The 14,012-nt window shown below is 44.6% G+C and overlaps 1 protein-coding gene across 8 annotated transcripts in view; it reads right to left on the bottom strand.

Annotated features, from left to right (window-relative positions):
• The window catches only part of RERE (arginine-glutamic acid dipeptide repeats), a 498,077-nt gene that overhangs the window by 197,165 nt on the left and 286,900 nt on the right, over positions 1 to 14,012 (bottom strand). For all 8 annotated transcript variants that reach the window (XM_073603026.1, XM_073603030.1, XM_073603029.1 and 5 more), the window contains exon 3: positions 13,301 to 13,371. In XM_073603026.1, the coding sequence (XP_073459127.1) occupies positions 13,301 to 13,371 (71 nt within the window). The remainder of the gene's footprint in view (positions 1 to 13,300; positions 13,372 to 14,012) is intronic.

Raw genomic sequence — 14,012 nt, 5'->3', positions numbered from 1 at the left:
ACCATTACAGCCGTGCCTCCTAAACATTACCTTGGTGTTATAGACACAAACTAGCGAATGAACACAATGCAACCGTAAAACGTCCGCTTTTGCCAATTTTTTTTTTTTTGAAATGCACACATCTGTAGGAAGCCCATTTATAATCTTCATTGTAGGTACTGGATTTTACAAATAGTAATTTTTATCCTGACATGTTTTCCTTAAAATCCTTTTGCTTGCTTTTTGTCCAAGTAAAACATGACATCCGAGGGCCAAGCAGATTCTCAGTAAAGCATATGCTGATTTATAATGCAAAGCAGTAACAGACAATCTGACCATGCGTGTCTGACATCTATTGACTGATCAGTGCATATGATGGGAATTAACATCTCTAAATAATCATATTCTAATACACACAAAGCTTGAACACATTTAAGTAATATGAGGCAGGTGTAGCACATCAGGCATTCACAGTCTGGAAAGCCACTATACAGTGTCAGAAATAATAGAATACATTTTCATGAGCCTCTGATAGATGACGCCATAAACTGCACAACAGTCTGTCAACATCTTCATTGTCTGTATGTGTGTCATGTTCCCTATGAAAGAGCACAGCGAGGAAGTGACTGGAGCTACAATGGCACAAGAATCAATTGATGAAGAACATTTTGTGCCTCTTAACATGGGTTCCAGTATTTCTATGTCTAAGGACTCAGGCTGGGTTCACACTGGTGCGACACGACAGCCGTCCTACTTTGGATCCGACTTTGCCCTGCGACATGAAGCCGGCATGTGTCCGACTTTCAATGAACGGGGATCCGACTTGGATCCCCGCCAATGCCGGCACTGTGTTTGGTATGAATCTTTAGGGGGGAACTCCGCGCCAAATTTTAAATAAAAAACCGGCATGGGTTCCCCCTCCAGAGGCATACCAGGCCCTTGGGTCTGGTATGGACCTTGAGGGGAACCCCCTACGCCGAAAAAAACGGCGTGGGGGGTCGCCCCCAATCCATACCAGACCCTTATCCGAGCACGCAGCCCGGCCGGACAGGAATGGGGGTGGGGACGAGCGAGCGCCCCCCCCCCTCCTGAACCGTACCAGGCCGCATGCCCTCAACATGGGGGGTGGTGCCTTGGGGGAGGGGGGCGCGCTGCGGCCCCCCCACCCCAAAGCACCTTGTCCCCATGTCGATGAGGACAAGGGCCTCTTCCCGACAACCCTGGCCGTTGGTTGTCGGGGTCTGCGGGCGGGGGGCTTATCGGAATCCGGGAGCCCCCTTTAATAAGGGAGCCCCCAGATCCCGGCCCCCCACCCTATGTGAATGAGTATGGGGTACAGCGTACCCCTACCCATTCACCTAGGAAAAAAGTGTCAATTTAAAAAAAAACACTACACAGATTTTTAAAGCATTTTATTAGACAGCTCCGGGGGTCTTCTTCCGACTTCGGGGGTCTACCGGTTCTTCTCCACGCTCTCCGGATCTTCTGCCGGGCTCCTCCGCTCTCTTCTGCTCTTTTGCCGCTCTTTTGCTAAAGCGGAGGAGCCCGGTCTTCAATCTTCTGCCTTCTGCCTTCTGCCTTCTGCCCTCTTCTCCTGATGTTGACACGACGCTCTCTGGGGCTAGAATGCTCTCTGTGCGCTCTGCTCTGACTTATATAGGCGGTGACCCCGCCCCCTTATGCCGTCACAGTCCCTGGGCATGCTGGGACTGTGACGTTTTAGGGGGCGTGGTCATCACCCGATGACCACGCCCCCTAAAACGTCACAGTCCCAGCATGCCCAGGGACTGTGACGGCATAAGGGGGCGGGGTCACCGCCTATATAAGTCAGAGCAGAGCGCACAGAGAGCATTCTAGCCCCAGAGAGCGTCGTGTCAACATCAGGAGAAGAGGGCAGAAGGCAGAAGGCAGAAGGCAGAAGGCAGAAGGCAGAAGGCAGAAGGCAGAAGATTGAAGACCGGGCTCCTCCGCTTTAGCAAAAGAGCGGCAAAAGAGCAGAAGAGAGCGGAGGAGCCCGGCAGAAGATCCGGAGAGCGTGGAGAAGAACCGGAGAGACCCCCGAAGTCGGAAGAAGACCCCCGGAGCTGTCTAATAAAATGCTTTAAAAATCTGTGTAGTGTTTTTTTTTTAAATTGACACTTTTTTCCTAGGTGAATGGGTAGGGGTACGCTGTACCCCATACTCATTCACATAGGGTGGGGGGCCGGGATCTGGGGGCTCCCTTATTAAAGGGGGCTCCCGGATTCCGATAAGCCCCCCGCCCGCAGACCCCGACAACCAATGGCCAGGGTTGTCGGGAAGAGGCCCTTGTCCTCATCGACATGGGGACAAGGTGCTTTGGGGTGGGGGGCCGCAGCGCGCCCCCTCCCCCAAAGCACCAACCCCCCATGTTGAGGGCATGCGGCCTGGTACGGTTCAGGAGGGGGGGGGGCGCTCGCTCGTCCCCACCCCCATTCCTGTCCGGCCGGGCTGCGTGCTCGGATAAGGGTCTGGTATGGATTGGGGGGGACCCCCACGCCGTTTTTATCGGCGTAGGGGGTTCCCCTCAAGGTCCATACCAGACCCAAGGGCCTGGTATGCTCTTGGAGGGGGAACCCATGCCGGTTTTTTATTTAAAATTTGGCGCGGAGTTCCCCCTCAAGAACATCTGAGCACAAGTCGCGTGCCAAAGTCGGATCATGCAAGACGGCAATCCGACTTTGATCCGACTTCAATGATAGTCAATAGACTGAAGTAGGATCAAAGTCGGACCAAAGTAGTACAGGGAGCATTTCTAAAGTCGGAACGACTTGTGTCGGACCAGTTAGGACGGCTCCCATAGGGAAACATTAAATTTCACACGTCATGCGACATGAGCTCCCAATGTCGGAGCGTTTGTCGGACCAGTGTGAACCCAGCCTAAAGGGATAACACTGGAACACGAAGAAAGGTATCATTATGACCCAGATTCTAAGGCTGGCTGAAGCATGGAAGGCCCACGGCAAATTAGCAGCTACTCCTATAGTTAAGAGCCCTGTAAGCAGATGGCCTCCTGTGGTCCTGGATCATTGCACTGTAAAAGCTCAACAGCAAGCAGATGGTGACATCACACTGGCTTATGCAGTATAGAGAGCATCATTTGCTTCCCGACACTAAGGACTGGATTCCTATAAAGAGAATGTATGGGTTTTTAGGTTTGGTTCAGTAGTCAATACAGAATTTTTGTCAATTAGGTAAATTTGAAAAATACGTGAAAATATAATTTTTACCATTTGCAGCCGGCAGGTGACAAGCAGCATGCAAGCTCTCTGCTCTCTTAAGGCTTTTTTTTTCCCAACTGAATGACTCAGAGGAGGGAAAGCCTCCAGCACAGAAGGGAATGTCTTAATTAGTCACCCTGTGGAGAATGCCAAAGAAACACACAGACAGTACAGGCCATTCTCATAAGTGTTCATGCACACATCCATAAATAAATTGCATTTTCAAAAGTACAGTTTTGTTATTACGTTCTATTGTTTTCAATGGGCCCATGCACATGCGCGCGGGAGACTTCTTTCCGGCAAGGTCTGCCCGACCTTCACAGTGCATGCGCCACTGACCTCAGCGGCTGCATGCAAAGTGAATAATCTCCTAAACAGTACAGGTTTAGGAGCCCTTCATTTTACCTATAGGTAAGCTTTATTTAAGGCTTACCTGTAGGTAAAAATACAAAAAAAGGGTATACAACCACAATAAAGAGGTTAAAAATTCAGAAGGTTTTTAATCTTAATGCATTCTATGTATCCACCCAAAAGTGGAACTTCCACTTATCTGATTTCCCCCCCAGGAGACCAGACCTCGGCGAATTATGACGGCTGCTCCGCCCCCTCCTCCTGCCCCCTTCTGCCAGAGCAGTTAGAGAGCGCAGCGTGCATGCGCAGTAGGGACCCGGCTGTTAAGCTAAAAGACTACACTGCCGGGTTCCCTTACCTGCAATGGCGGTGTTGCTGACATCACTGGACTCAAGGACAGGTAAGTGTCCTAATGTTAAAAGTCAGCAGCTACAGTATGTGCAGCAGCTGACTTAACTTTTAAAGGGGCGGGTGGAACTCCGCTTTAAGATAAAAGGCCTTCTGTGTGTAGCAGCTCCCCCTAATATTTAACAGAGCCCCATCTCTGTCCACGAGCATCTCAGCCTGTAGGGACACTTCCTCCTGATTGGCTGAGACACCACAGAGGCGCCATTGGCTCCCGCTGCTGTCAAAGTCAGCCAATGAGGAGAGAGAGGTTGGGGGCCGAACTGCAGCTCGGTGTCTGAATGGACAAATGGAGCTGCAGCTCGGCTTGGGTGCCCCCATAGCAAGATGCTTGCTGTGGGGGCACTCAACAGGAGGGAGGGGCCAGGAGCACAGAAGAGGGACCCGAGAAGAGGATCGAGGCTGCTCTGTGCAAATCCACTGCAACAGGGCAGGTAATTATAACATTTTTTTTCTATAAAAATAACAACTAGGCTTTAAGTGCATGCACTTTAAAGACTTTTTTTTTTTTTTACACACACAGTCTGCCAGCAAGATCCTGCTTTTGATCAGTAATTTTTTTACAGCTATGTCCATGAAACCTAAAAAAAAAAAAATAAAAAGTTGCAAATTGACAATGAAAATAACCTTATTAAATGGTTATTTGTAAACTATATAAAGCTTTGCTTAAAATAATTTAAGGATAAAACACTAGTTTATTAATTTGTAAAATTTTAATCTTAAGCCATAAGCTACCTAAATTATCTTAATTATCTTAAAACATAATGAAATACAATCAAAACTATATTTTATTTGTAGAAATGTACTGTATATATGCCTCTATTACAATCCAGCATGAAATGTCTCAATCACAGTGGACTCTATAACAAATCTGATGTACTAAGGTAAACAAGATGGTTACAAATTAATTGGTCGAAAAACTATTTCCAAAAATATCCAATACTCATCCAATTCACATGTCAGGAGATTGTGACCAGCTCTCTATGGAGCCGGTTCACACATCTCCGGAGCGGCTCCAGTGCGAGTTGCGCAGGAGTCCTGTGCGTCTTCTGGTCCATTTCAGGTCTGAATTCAGCCAAAACTTCGGGCTGAAATCGGACCTGAAATGGTGAATGGGGACGCTCCGCACTCCTACTGTGAACCGCTCCATGCCGTGGTGTGGACCAAGCCTAAATCGGTCAATCACAGCTGGCGTTGAGATCCATCTATTAGACACCTCAACCAGTGCAGGCTTCTCCTAGGAAAAACAAAAGGAGATCAGACAGACAAGGTGTCCAATCCTGCCCAATGCACTCCTTTTATCAAGCAAACCTTGGTTGGCTGGTACATTAAAGACATGAGCATGACACTTGATCTAGCAAGACTAGAAGCCTAGTCTTGTGTCTATGAATACCATTAGCAATAACACTGGCACAACACCTATCTGGATTAAACAAAGACATACAGGTAAAAACATAACTTTAAACTCCAGGCTTAACAAAGGATACAGGTAATAAGGGTACCTAAAAGCTTTGTCTTGATGCTTGCAGATGGCACCAATTCAGTCTGCATCTCTTGAGTTGTGTTCACCCCTAATGGGTTCTAGGGATTTGGGTACCTTTAGGTTTTCCAGAACAAATTCATTTACCATAATTCAAAAAATGTATATTCAAAATGTTGCAGGCCTGTACCAAAATAAAGATCCTAATATTAATCTAGATCAGAGAAAACAAATGTGCACATAAGCCTCTCTCTTGGTCAACTGTGTTTTAAGCAAAGCTTAGCAAGGTTGTGTCCCATGCTCCAAACTGCCAAAAAGAAAGAAAAAAGAAAAAAACTCATCCAATGTTTAAGCAGCTTTATTTTTCTGGACAAACAAACATGAAGCCCTGCCTGGGACTTCCCCCTATGACACCCCACGACTGGTCTTAATCATAGAGAGATGCAACCATTAAGTCTTTGGGTGAAACATGTCAAAGGAGGTGATCCCAGGTAGGGCTTCACATTGGTTTTTCTGTCTCAATAAAGCTACTACACATTGCATTTGCCGCCAGCATGTTTTTTGGCTTTGTTTAAAGTTACTTCATGTGGTTTTGATCAAACAATAATTTAATATCTTACTAAATGTTAGAGCCTGAGCATGCACGCCAGGTGCCATGGAACTCCAATATTTGGGGCCCTTGTGATGTCATGTGAACTGATAATCAGGTATAACCTAAGTGAAATTTGTTTAGTAACAAAGCATTTTTCTCCTATAGATCTACCCACTACACAAGCAGAGAACATAGCAATTGTTATTCTGACAATTCTACCATAAAGTCTCCATTGAATCTGTACCAGTGAAAGGAGGAGGGGATTATATGGCTTCAAAATATCAGCTGCTGTATTGCTTTGTGTGCTGACTGCTCTGTAATTACATTTAAACAAATAACAGCTTGAATACAACTAGTCGCACAAAGCTATAGGAGGAGAATGTCAACAGTCACAGAGAGAAAACAAGATTAATCTCAACAGCTGACCTCCCCAGCATTCTAGCTGAATGACTTGATGCGCATGAGATATTAGTCGAGCATTATGACAAGCTCATCCTGACAAATTCATAGGCTGTCTCAACCCTTGTTTTGAAGCTTCTTTATCAGAACATAATCTGCTCCAATAAACAACGGTTTACTGAGGTAGATACAGACACAGTAGATCTGGTAACTGGATGATTGTTTTTGCAAATAGCTATTGTACAAACAGGAATACGCGTAGGGCGGAGCCGGGTGACGTCACATACAGGAATTGAATCTGACACGTCGGAGCAGTGCTCTAATTTATTCGATAGCATCAGAAATTTCTCCATAGTGCACCGGCCTTGTGAGTGTAATTTTGTTTTTCAATAAACTTGGGTTAAAGGATAAGTTCACTTTTTTTTTTTTTTTTTTTAATATATAAATCTTTTTTGCAGGTTAAAAAAAAAGTGCATTTATTATTTACCCTGCCATGTCAGGCATTGCACCCGCAATCAGCAGATCGCGGGTGCAATGCCTGGATTCTGCAGACTCTCAGTACACTGTCTGCCCTTACCTCTGATATGGGCAGAGAGTTAATGAATGGCAGGAAGACTCAAGGGACTACAAGAGCATTCACCAGCGCCCTTGTATTTCATTGAGAAAAATAAGCCATTGGTTGCAAAGGCCAATAGGACTTGTAATTCATTCATCCACACAACTTTGTGCATGAATGACATGGCTATGCATGCGGAGCTCCACTGTTTTTAATTTCTGACAGAGGGTACAGGGAGAACCTCTCCCCCTTCGCCCATTCAGTGGGGAGAGAGGAGGCAGCAGCTGGAACATGTTCCAAAGGTATTGCGCCATGGAGGCTTTTCTGTTCTTCTCTTTGAGCACTGTATTGCTGGCACAATTGGAGAAGATGGTTAGAACCACCTTAAAGTGGAATACACCCAGTTACTTGTATTTCTGTGGATTGAAGCTGGAAAGTGGAAGGAGAGCTGGCAGTAATCTAACCCTATAAAGTGAAAAGCTTAAAGAGACCTAGATCTCCTAGATCTCTCAGAGATATATATAGATATATATATACACACACACGTGTGAAAAGCTTGTCATACAAGAGGTGGCGTACTTGTGGAAATATTTTTTGTGGAACACCAAAAGAATTTGGGTAAAATTACACTGTGAATTATACATTTAACACAAAACACAAATGTGGTTTTGGATTTATGTATACATGTGGAGCCATATATATGGTGGATTTGGGGTTACTTGCACATATTGAATTAATTTGAGTAATATATACATTTTTTTTTTAAACACTTATAATTTTAATTGCAAGTGTGGACTGATGTGAGAACATGACACAGTTTGACTTAAATATGCATGTCTGAACCTATAGAACAGGAATGAGGGAGGACTAATGTGTTAGCTTGTCCCAGGGCAAACTAGAGCAATTGGTTAGGAAAATGTATTCAGGCTTACTCTTCTCTTGAGTGGACTTGGGCAGCGGTCAATAAGGAAAGATTTGCAGACATCATATCTTACCTCAATCTGGCTGTAAATGGTCAGATTGCAAATACTTTCTAACTCTGTAGGCCTGTTTAAATAATTGCTCTGTCAGTCACTACTTCAAGAATACGGTTTTATTGGGATGCTATGCTGAAATGAAATCTATTGCATATAACAGGACTTGATTTATAGCCACCCCGATTTCCCTTTCCAAAAGCAAATTTGAATGCACTGAGCCTGTACACAAAACTCAGACATTGTCCTGTTTTTGTCAGCATCAGATAGCCACTTCAATGTAATTTAATACAGTGGTGGCCACTCCTACCTATTGCCCTCTGGAGCTATGAAACATTCAGCATAGGAAAAGATGCAATTTACACCGGGAAAAAGGGATAAACACACATAACCCAAATTTGCACGTTTACTGGTGATTTGTATAGCAACTGGAGTTTCACTAAAATCCACAGTGGAATGTGATAAATAATTCCCTAGTTCAAAATATCATCTTTAATCAGATGATTACAGGCTGCTAGAGTACACACGTCTACTGTCCCTATGGGAACGTGCACAAGAGTTACTGCCAAACACCGTGGGTTTCATCTGCAATATACCCACAAACACTCCTGTATCATTGTTTGAAATCAAGCTTCTGGGCTGGGGAAGAAGTGGCATTCACTGTACTCTAAATTACCAGTGAAGGAGTGTTGTGAGCAGCATCTGACAGGTATCTGTGTGCACTGATTCATGCTGTTTTTCAGACAGCCTTAATGTGCCGTGCAAAACCAATACTGACAACAAAAGAGCTGCCCTTTATTGCCGTTAATATCCCTGAGCAATTATGGTAACTCAGCAGGAACTTCTGCCCAGAATGGAAACCTTCACATTGTAATTCATGACTCCTCCACTGATTCTGCTGTAAATCCCAGGTACCCACTAATGCACACAATGGTACGATTCATGCAAAGGCATTATTATGGTGGGTACGAATAAAAGGAGCAAGGCTGCACTTCAATCTGGCAGCAAGAATTACAGAGATCTATTTGAGGAAGCAAATATTAATCCACAAATTGGAAACAGTATTGTCATTATATGCAAATGACATACACCCTTCCTGATATGATTTGTGTCATAGGCCCTCATATGCAGGCTGTACTCATGGATCTGACCGCATGACAAAATACAGAGGTAATTGAAAGATTGTCAAATCAAACCATCGTAAACAGCAATAGAGCTGAAATGACAGATATTCCATCTCTTTGTGAAAACGAAGATCAGTGATGGCCATCCACAGATTTTGGAACCAACGAATGCAGGCATTTTACCGTAAACAATGATTATAAACTGTTTTAGCAATTATAACTGCCTAATTTGATCCTGGTCTGAGCCTTTATTTTACCGGTACCAGAAAACTATTAACAGCCAGAATGCCACCAGTTTGTCAAACAAGTCACAAGAATACTCATTAACAATTCTCACTATAGGATGAGCAAAACAGACTTGAAGCTTGATAGTAGGCAGCCTTAGGTGCCAACATAAACCCTACGACCCTACAGTCCTTCAGTCCAGAGAATGAGCCAACAGTCACTGCTGCGCCCTTCTGTGGTGAATGGATGAAACCACAACATGTGGCAAGGAACCAGAAATCAGACACTCAGAAGTATCAAGTGCCAAAGAATGAAACAAAGATAAAAAAGGGTTTCTATGTCAAGATTAAACACACTAAAGTCTAAACAAGTAGTTGCCCTTCCCCCTGTAAGCTGACCACGGTTTATCATGGCTGCTGAGTCCTGACACCATGGTCAGTTTATGTGATTCTGTCATCCGCAGCTCTCCTTTGTTCTCCTCTCCCTCCTCCCGCCCTTCCTGGCAGCTCCGATTGCTCCTCGGTCCTCCCCTTCTGCTGGTATCATTCCTTAGTGTTGGTGCTACAGTCCCCTCTGTTATAATAAATGATTTACCCCAGAGTATGTGTTTTGTAAAAAAAGACACCACTAGATACCTTATTTTATAACGCAGCACATGTGACCGGCCTTCTCTCTTCACCTCCTCCTGACTGAAGTCAGCAGGGGGTTTCTCGGCCCACTTTGCTGTCAGATCGAGAGAGGCAGCCAGTCACGTGAGCACCGCTATCAAATAAGGTATTTAGTAGCGTATTTTGTAAAAAAAAAAAATTAAAAAAAAAAAAACACATACAGTGGGGCAAATCACTTATTATAGCAAAAGAGTTTGTAGCACCAACACTAAGTGGCTTAAGTTCCACGCGTTTTGAGGCAGCACAATTTGAAATAAGGGTTGTGAACTTTTGTGCGATGTTCACACAAAGGGAAGTCTATGTCTAGGAAGTAAAGAACAGGCTGCCTTAAACATGACACTGGATTCTGCACAAAACCGCATGCATAGGTGTGATTGGAGTTTTTGTCTCAGCTTCTTTGTTTCTGGTTTTATTTAGCACATTTGTACATGTGTTTTTACGCTCTGAAAAATTTTCAGGAGAGCAAGCCTTTTTGTTAAGGTTATATAAAGGCAGGTTACTGGAGAGGAGAAGCAGTTATTAGATGTGCAACACCTTAAAGACGCACGTTACGTGCTTTTGTTTTTTTTCCTTAAGCTGTAGTAAACCTAAAACCAAAAATGTAATAGACTGCAGCGAATCAACTATTAGATGTGGTGGCTACACTAGTTTTTTTAGGCTTTTTTTTCCTGTCTTCACCTAGTGAATAAGAGCTGATCATTGCAAGAACTCCTGCCAGTGTTAAATAGTTTTTCTCAACCCCCTTCGGCATCGGCAGAACAGCTTGTTCCGCTGAAAAACTACAGACTTACTGGCAGGATCACCAGGTAACAACAGGCTAAACAAGAAAACAAATGCATCTACCACAAGGACTGGTAAGTAGCAATATAATAAAAGTTTGCTTTTGAGTTCATATTGCTTAAGGCAGTCTCATTAAAGTCTATTGCAGTGTTTCTCAACTCCAGTCCTCAAGGCTCCCCAACAGGTCATGTTTTCAGGCTTTCCATTATTTTGCACAGGTGATTTGATCAGTTTCACGGCCTTAGGGCTCTTTCACACGCTTGCTCAGCGGGGATCGCTCCGCCGATCCCCCGCTGAGCAGGAAGATGACAGGTCCGTCGCTGCACAGTGTGAAGCAACGGACCTGTCAGAGCGCCGCTCTCCCCTATGGGGGATCGGATGATGATGGACCGTAGAGTCCGTCGTCACCCGATCCAATAACGGATGGAAAAGTAGGGTTTTTCTCCGTTACACTTTTTCGGATCGGAGCGGGTCGGATGTCAGCGGCCGTTCATCCGCTGACATCCACTATTCCATAGGGATACAAGTATGTCCGTTTTTCATCTGAAAACGGAAGGATGAAAAACGGACATACGGATCGTCCATGTGAAAGAGCCCCTAGTAATTACCACAGCTGTTTCATCTGTGGTAAATCCTAAAAACATGACCTGTTGGGGCGCCTTGAGGACTGGAGTTGAGAAACACTGGTCTATTGTGCCAAAAGTTCCATAGAAGCTCCTCATACTACTTTGGCGCAACAAGCATTCAAGTGCTTCTGGAAATGCCTTTTAAATTGTTCAGGTGTGAATGGGGCCTAAAAACCAAACTCTGGAGTCTTTGTTGTGATCTTTGAGAAGGAATAAACTTCACAATAAAAGCAGCTAGAGTGGTCAGGGATGACTTGTTTTGAAGCTCATTAACTGCTTGGTAAGAACATGTAAATAGTTTACTGTCTATAATCTTGGCACAAGAGCACTTGGGAAACATGGGATACTAGAATGAGAGATGAGCATAATACTACTACTATTTCAGGAAATTATTTAATAGCGAATGCTTAGCTCCATTAAAAAACAGGCTTTTGTATCTGCCTGGAGACAAGCTTTAAAGAACAAGTACAGCCTGAGCTCGTTGGCTAGGCTTCTCCTATGGGTCACAGGAGTGCAATTCGTTTGCACTCCTGTGACCCGTTTTCAGCAGAGATCGGCCTGAAGTCCATTCTCTGCTGACATCACCAATATTAAGTCCAGGCACCGCGTCATACCAACTCTGGGAGTCTGGATCCGCCAGGTGCCTGGACTGATAGCAGTCTCAGCGAGCCATTGAGACGGCCGCTCCCCACCTCTCCACAGCTCAGCGCTCCAGTGAACGTGGAGGAGCAGAGCAGGAGAAGCTGCTGATCAACAGGCGGCAGCTCTCTGCTTTGGGAGCTGAGAGAACCGAGCCATCGGCGATGTTCGATCGCTCGGTTCTCAGTGAAGAGGCGCAGGGGGACAGATGCAGCATCGGACCGATGCTGCATAAACCAAGGCAAGTGTGAATCTGCAGTAACCCCAATTCCCATACTTCTCTTTTAAGTAAGTGTTAACTTCAGTAAAACATGTCAAAAAGTCTGATCGAGAGATGCAATTTGCTGAAATTTGAAGCAACAACTCATTTTAAAAGGGGCATTTTAGATTCTTAAAAGAGAAGTATGGGAATTTTTTTCCCCCATAATCATACTTACCTAGGTGGATGCAGCATCAGACCGATGCTGCATCTGTCCCCCACTGTCTCTGCACTGAGAACCGAGCCATCGAACACCGCTGATGGCTCGGTTCTCTCAGTTCCCCGAGCAGAGAGCTGCCTCCTCCACGCTCACTTGAGCGCTGATCTGTGGAGGGGCGGGGAGCGGCCCTCTCAGCGGCTCACTGAGAGGCTGAGATGGCCATCAGTCCAGGCACCTGGCGGATCCAGACTCCCAGAGTCAGGATGACGCGGTTCCTGGACTGATCTGTGCAACGTCAGCAGAGAACGGACTTCAGACCGCTCTCTGCTAAAAACGGGTCACAGGAGTGCAAAACTAATTGCACTCCTGTGACCCTTAGGAGAAGCCCAACGCGCTCAGGCTAGTCCGCTACGTAGAGCCGAACAATAAGTAGCAGGATAGTACAAATTAAACCATCCATAAAATGACATGGAATTCATTTTAGTGGGCTGCACTACCTACAAGAAATGTGGAAAAGAAATCCCTGACTGCCTTACAATAATGTACTGAACCGCTTGGTGTTGCAGCAGCACACTGTTTGGTGTACACGTTTGCAGATGTGAGGGGAGCCATTAACAATTAATGGCACTGCCAAAAGGCAGCGCGTTTCTGTGTGTGTCAAGAAAGTGCACAATTTAGCGCATGTTCCCAACACGCACAGATGTGAACCCAGCCTTATAGTTAAACACATTTTTTCAGGTTTACTTTATGTTTTTAATGTGCAAGTGTTGATATGAACATAGTAGACATTGGCATGCTGTAGAATACATTAATGCCTTACAGAATAATAAAAAAAAAAACTTACCAGTTTGAAATCTTGAATGCTACATATAAAGTATGGAGTGTTAGGTCTTCGACTCTCAATATATACACAGTCTGAGAAAAGAGAAGAGAAAAAAAAAAATCAATAAAGCAGGTTACATCTTTTTATGGTATTTTAGGCTAAATATATCCAATTAACAGCCTTACCTACTTTCCCTGCAACAGGTTAATGTGTAACCCAAGGCCTGACATCTTGTAACCTTTCACAGATCCACATAAAATAACTACATAGTTTGCACTTTGATGCTTCATTTGATATTTCCTTTCTCATATGTAAAACTACATTTCTAATACAAGGTTCTGTGATTGAAATAAGTTTCAGATTATGTGGCCAGCAAAAACTTTTTATATGGCTCAATACTTACATATGCACCTATACAATCTTAGTCTGGTTAAAGTGTTACTAAACCCACAACAGTAAAATCAGTCTGTATATGCAGTAAAGTATGCATGTTATACTCACTGTGGAACCTAAAGGGTTCAACCTCTGCATTGTGTAAAACAGCTGTATCATTCTACCCTTCTTCCACAGTCCCCAAGCCATCTCCTGATAGTACAGAGCCATGGGGGCACTCTGCACATGCTCAGTTTGGTGTGTATTGCTAGAGAGTGTTTTTTTTGGGGGGGAAGATGCATGTGATCGGCACAGGGCCAATCAGCACTGTCCAGACAGAGGGTCAGGAGTCATGCAACCT

This window comes from Aquarana catesbeiana, linkage group LG10 (assembly GCF_042186555.1).
Source record: "Aquarana catesbeiana isolate 2022-GZ linkage group LG10, ASM4218655v1, whole genome shotgun sequence".
NCBI classification, from domain to species: Eukaryota; Metazoa; Chordata; class Amphibia; order Anura; family Ranidae; genus Aquarana; species Aquarana catesbeiana.
This window is presented reverse-complemented; position numbering and strand designations above follow the sequence as displayed.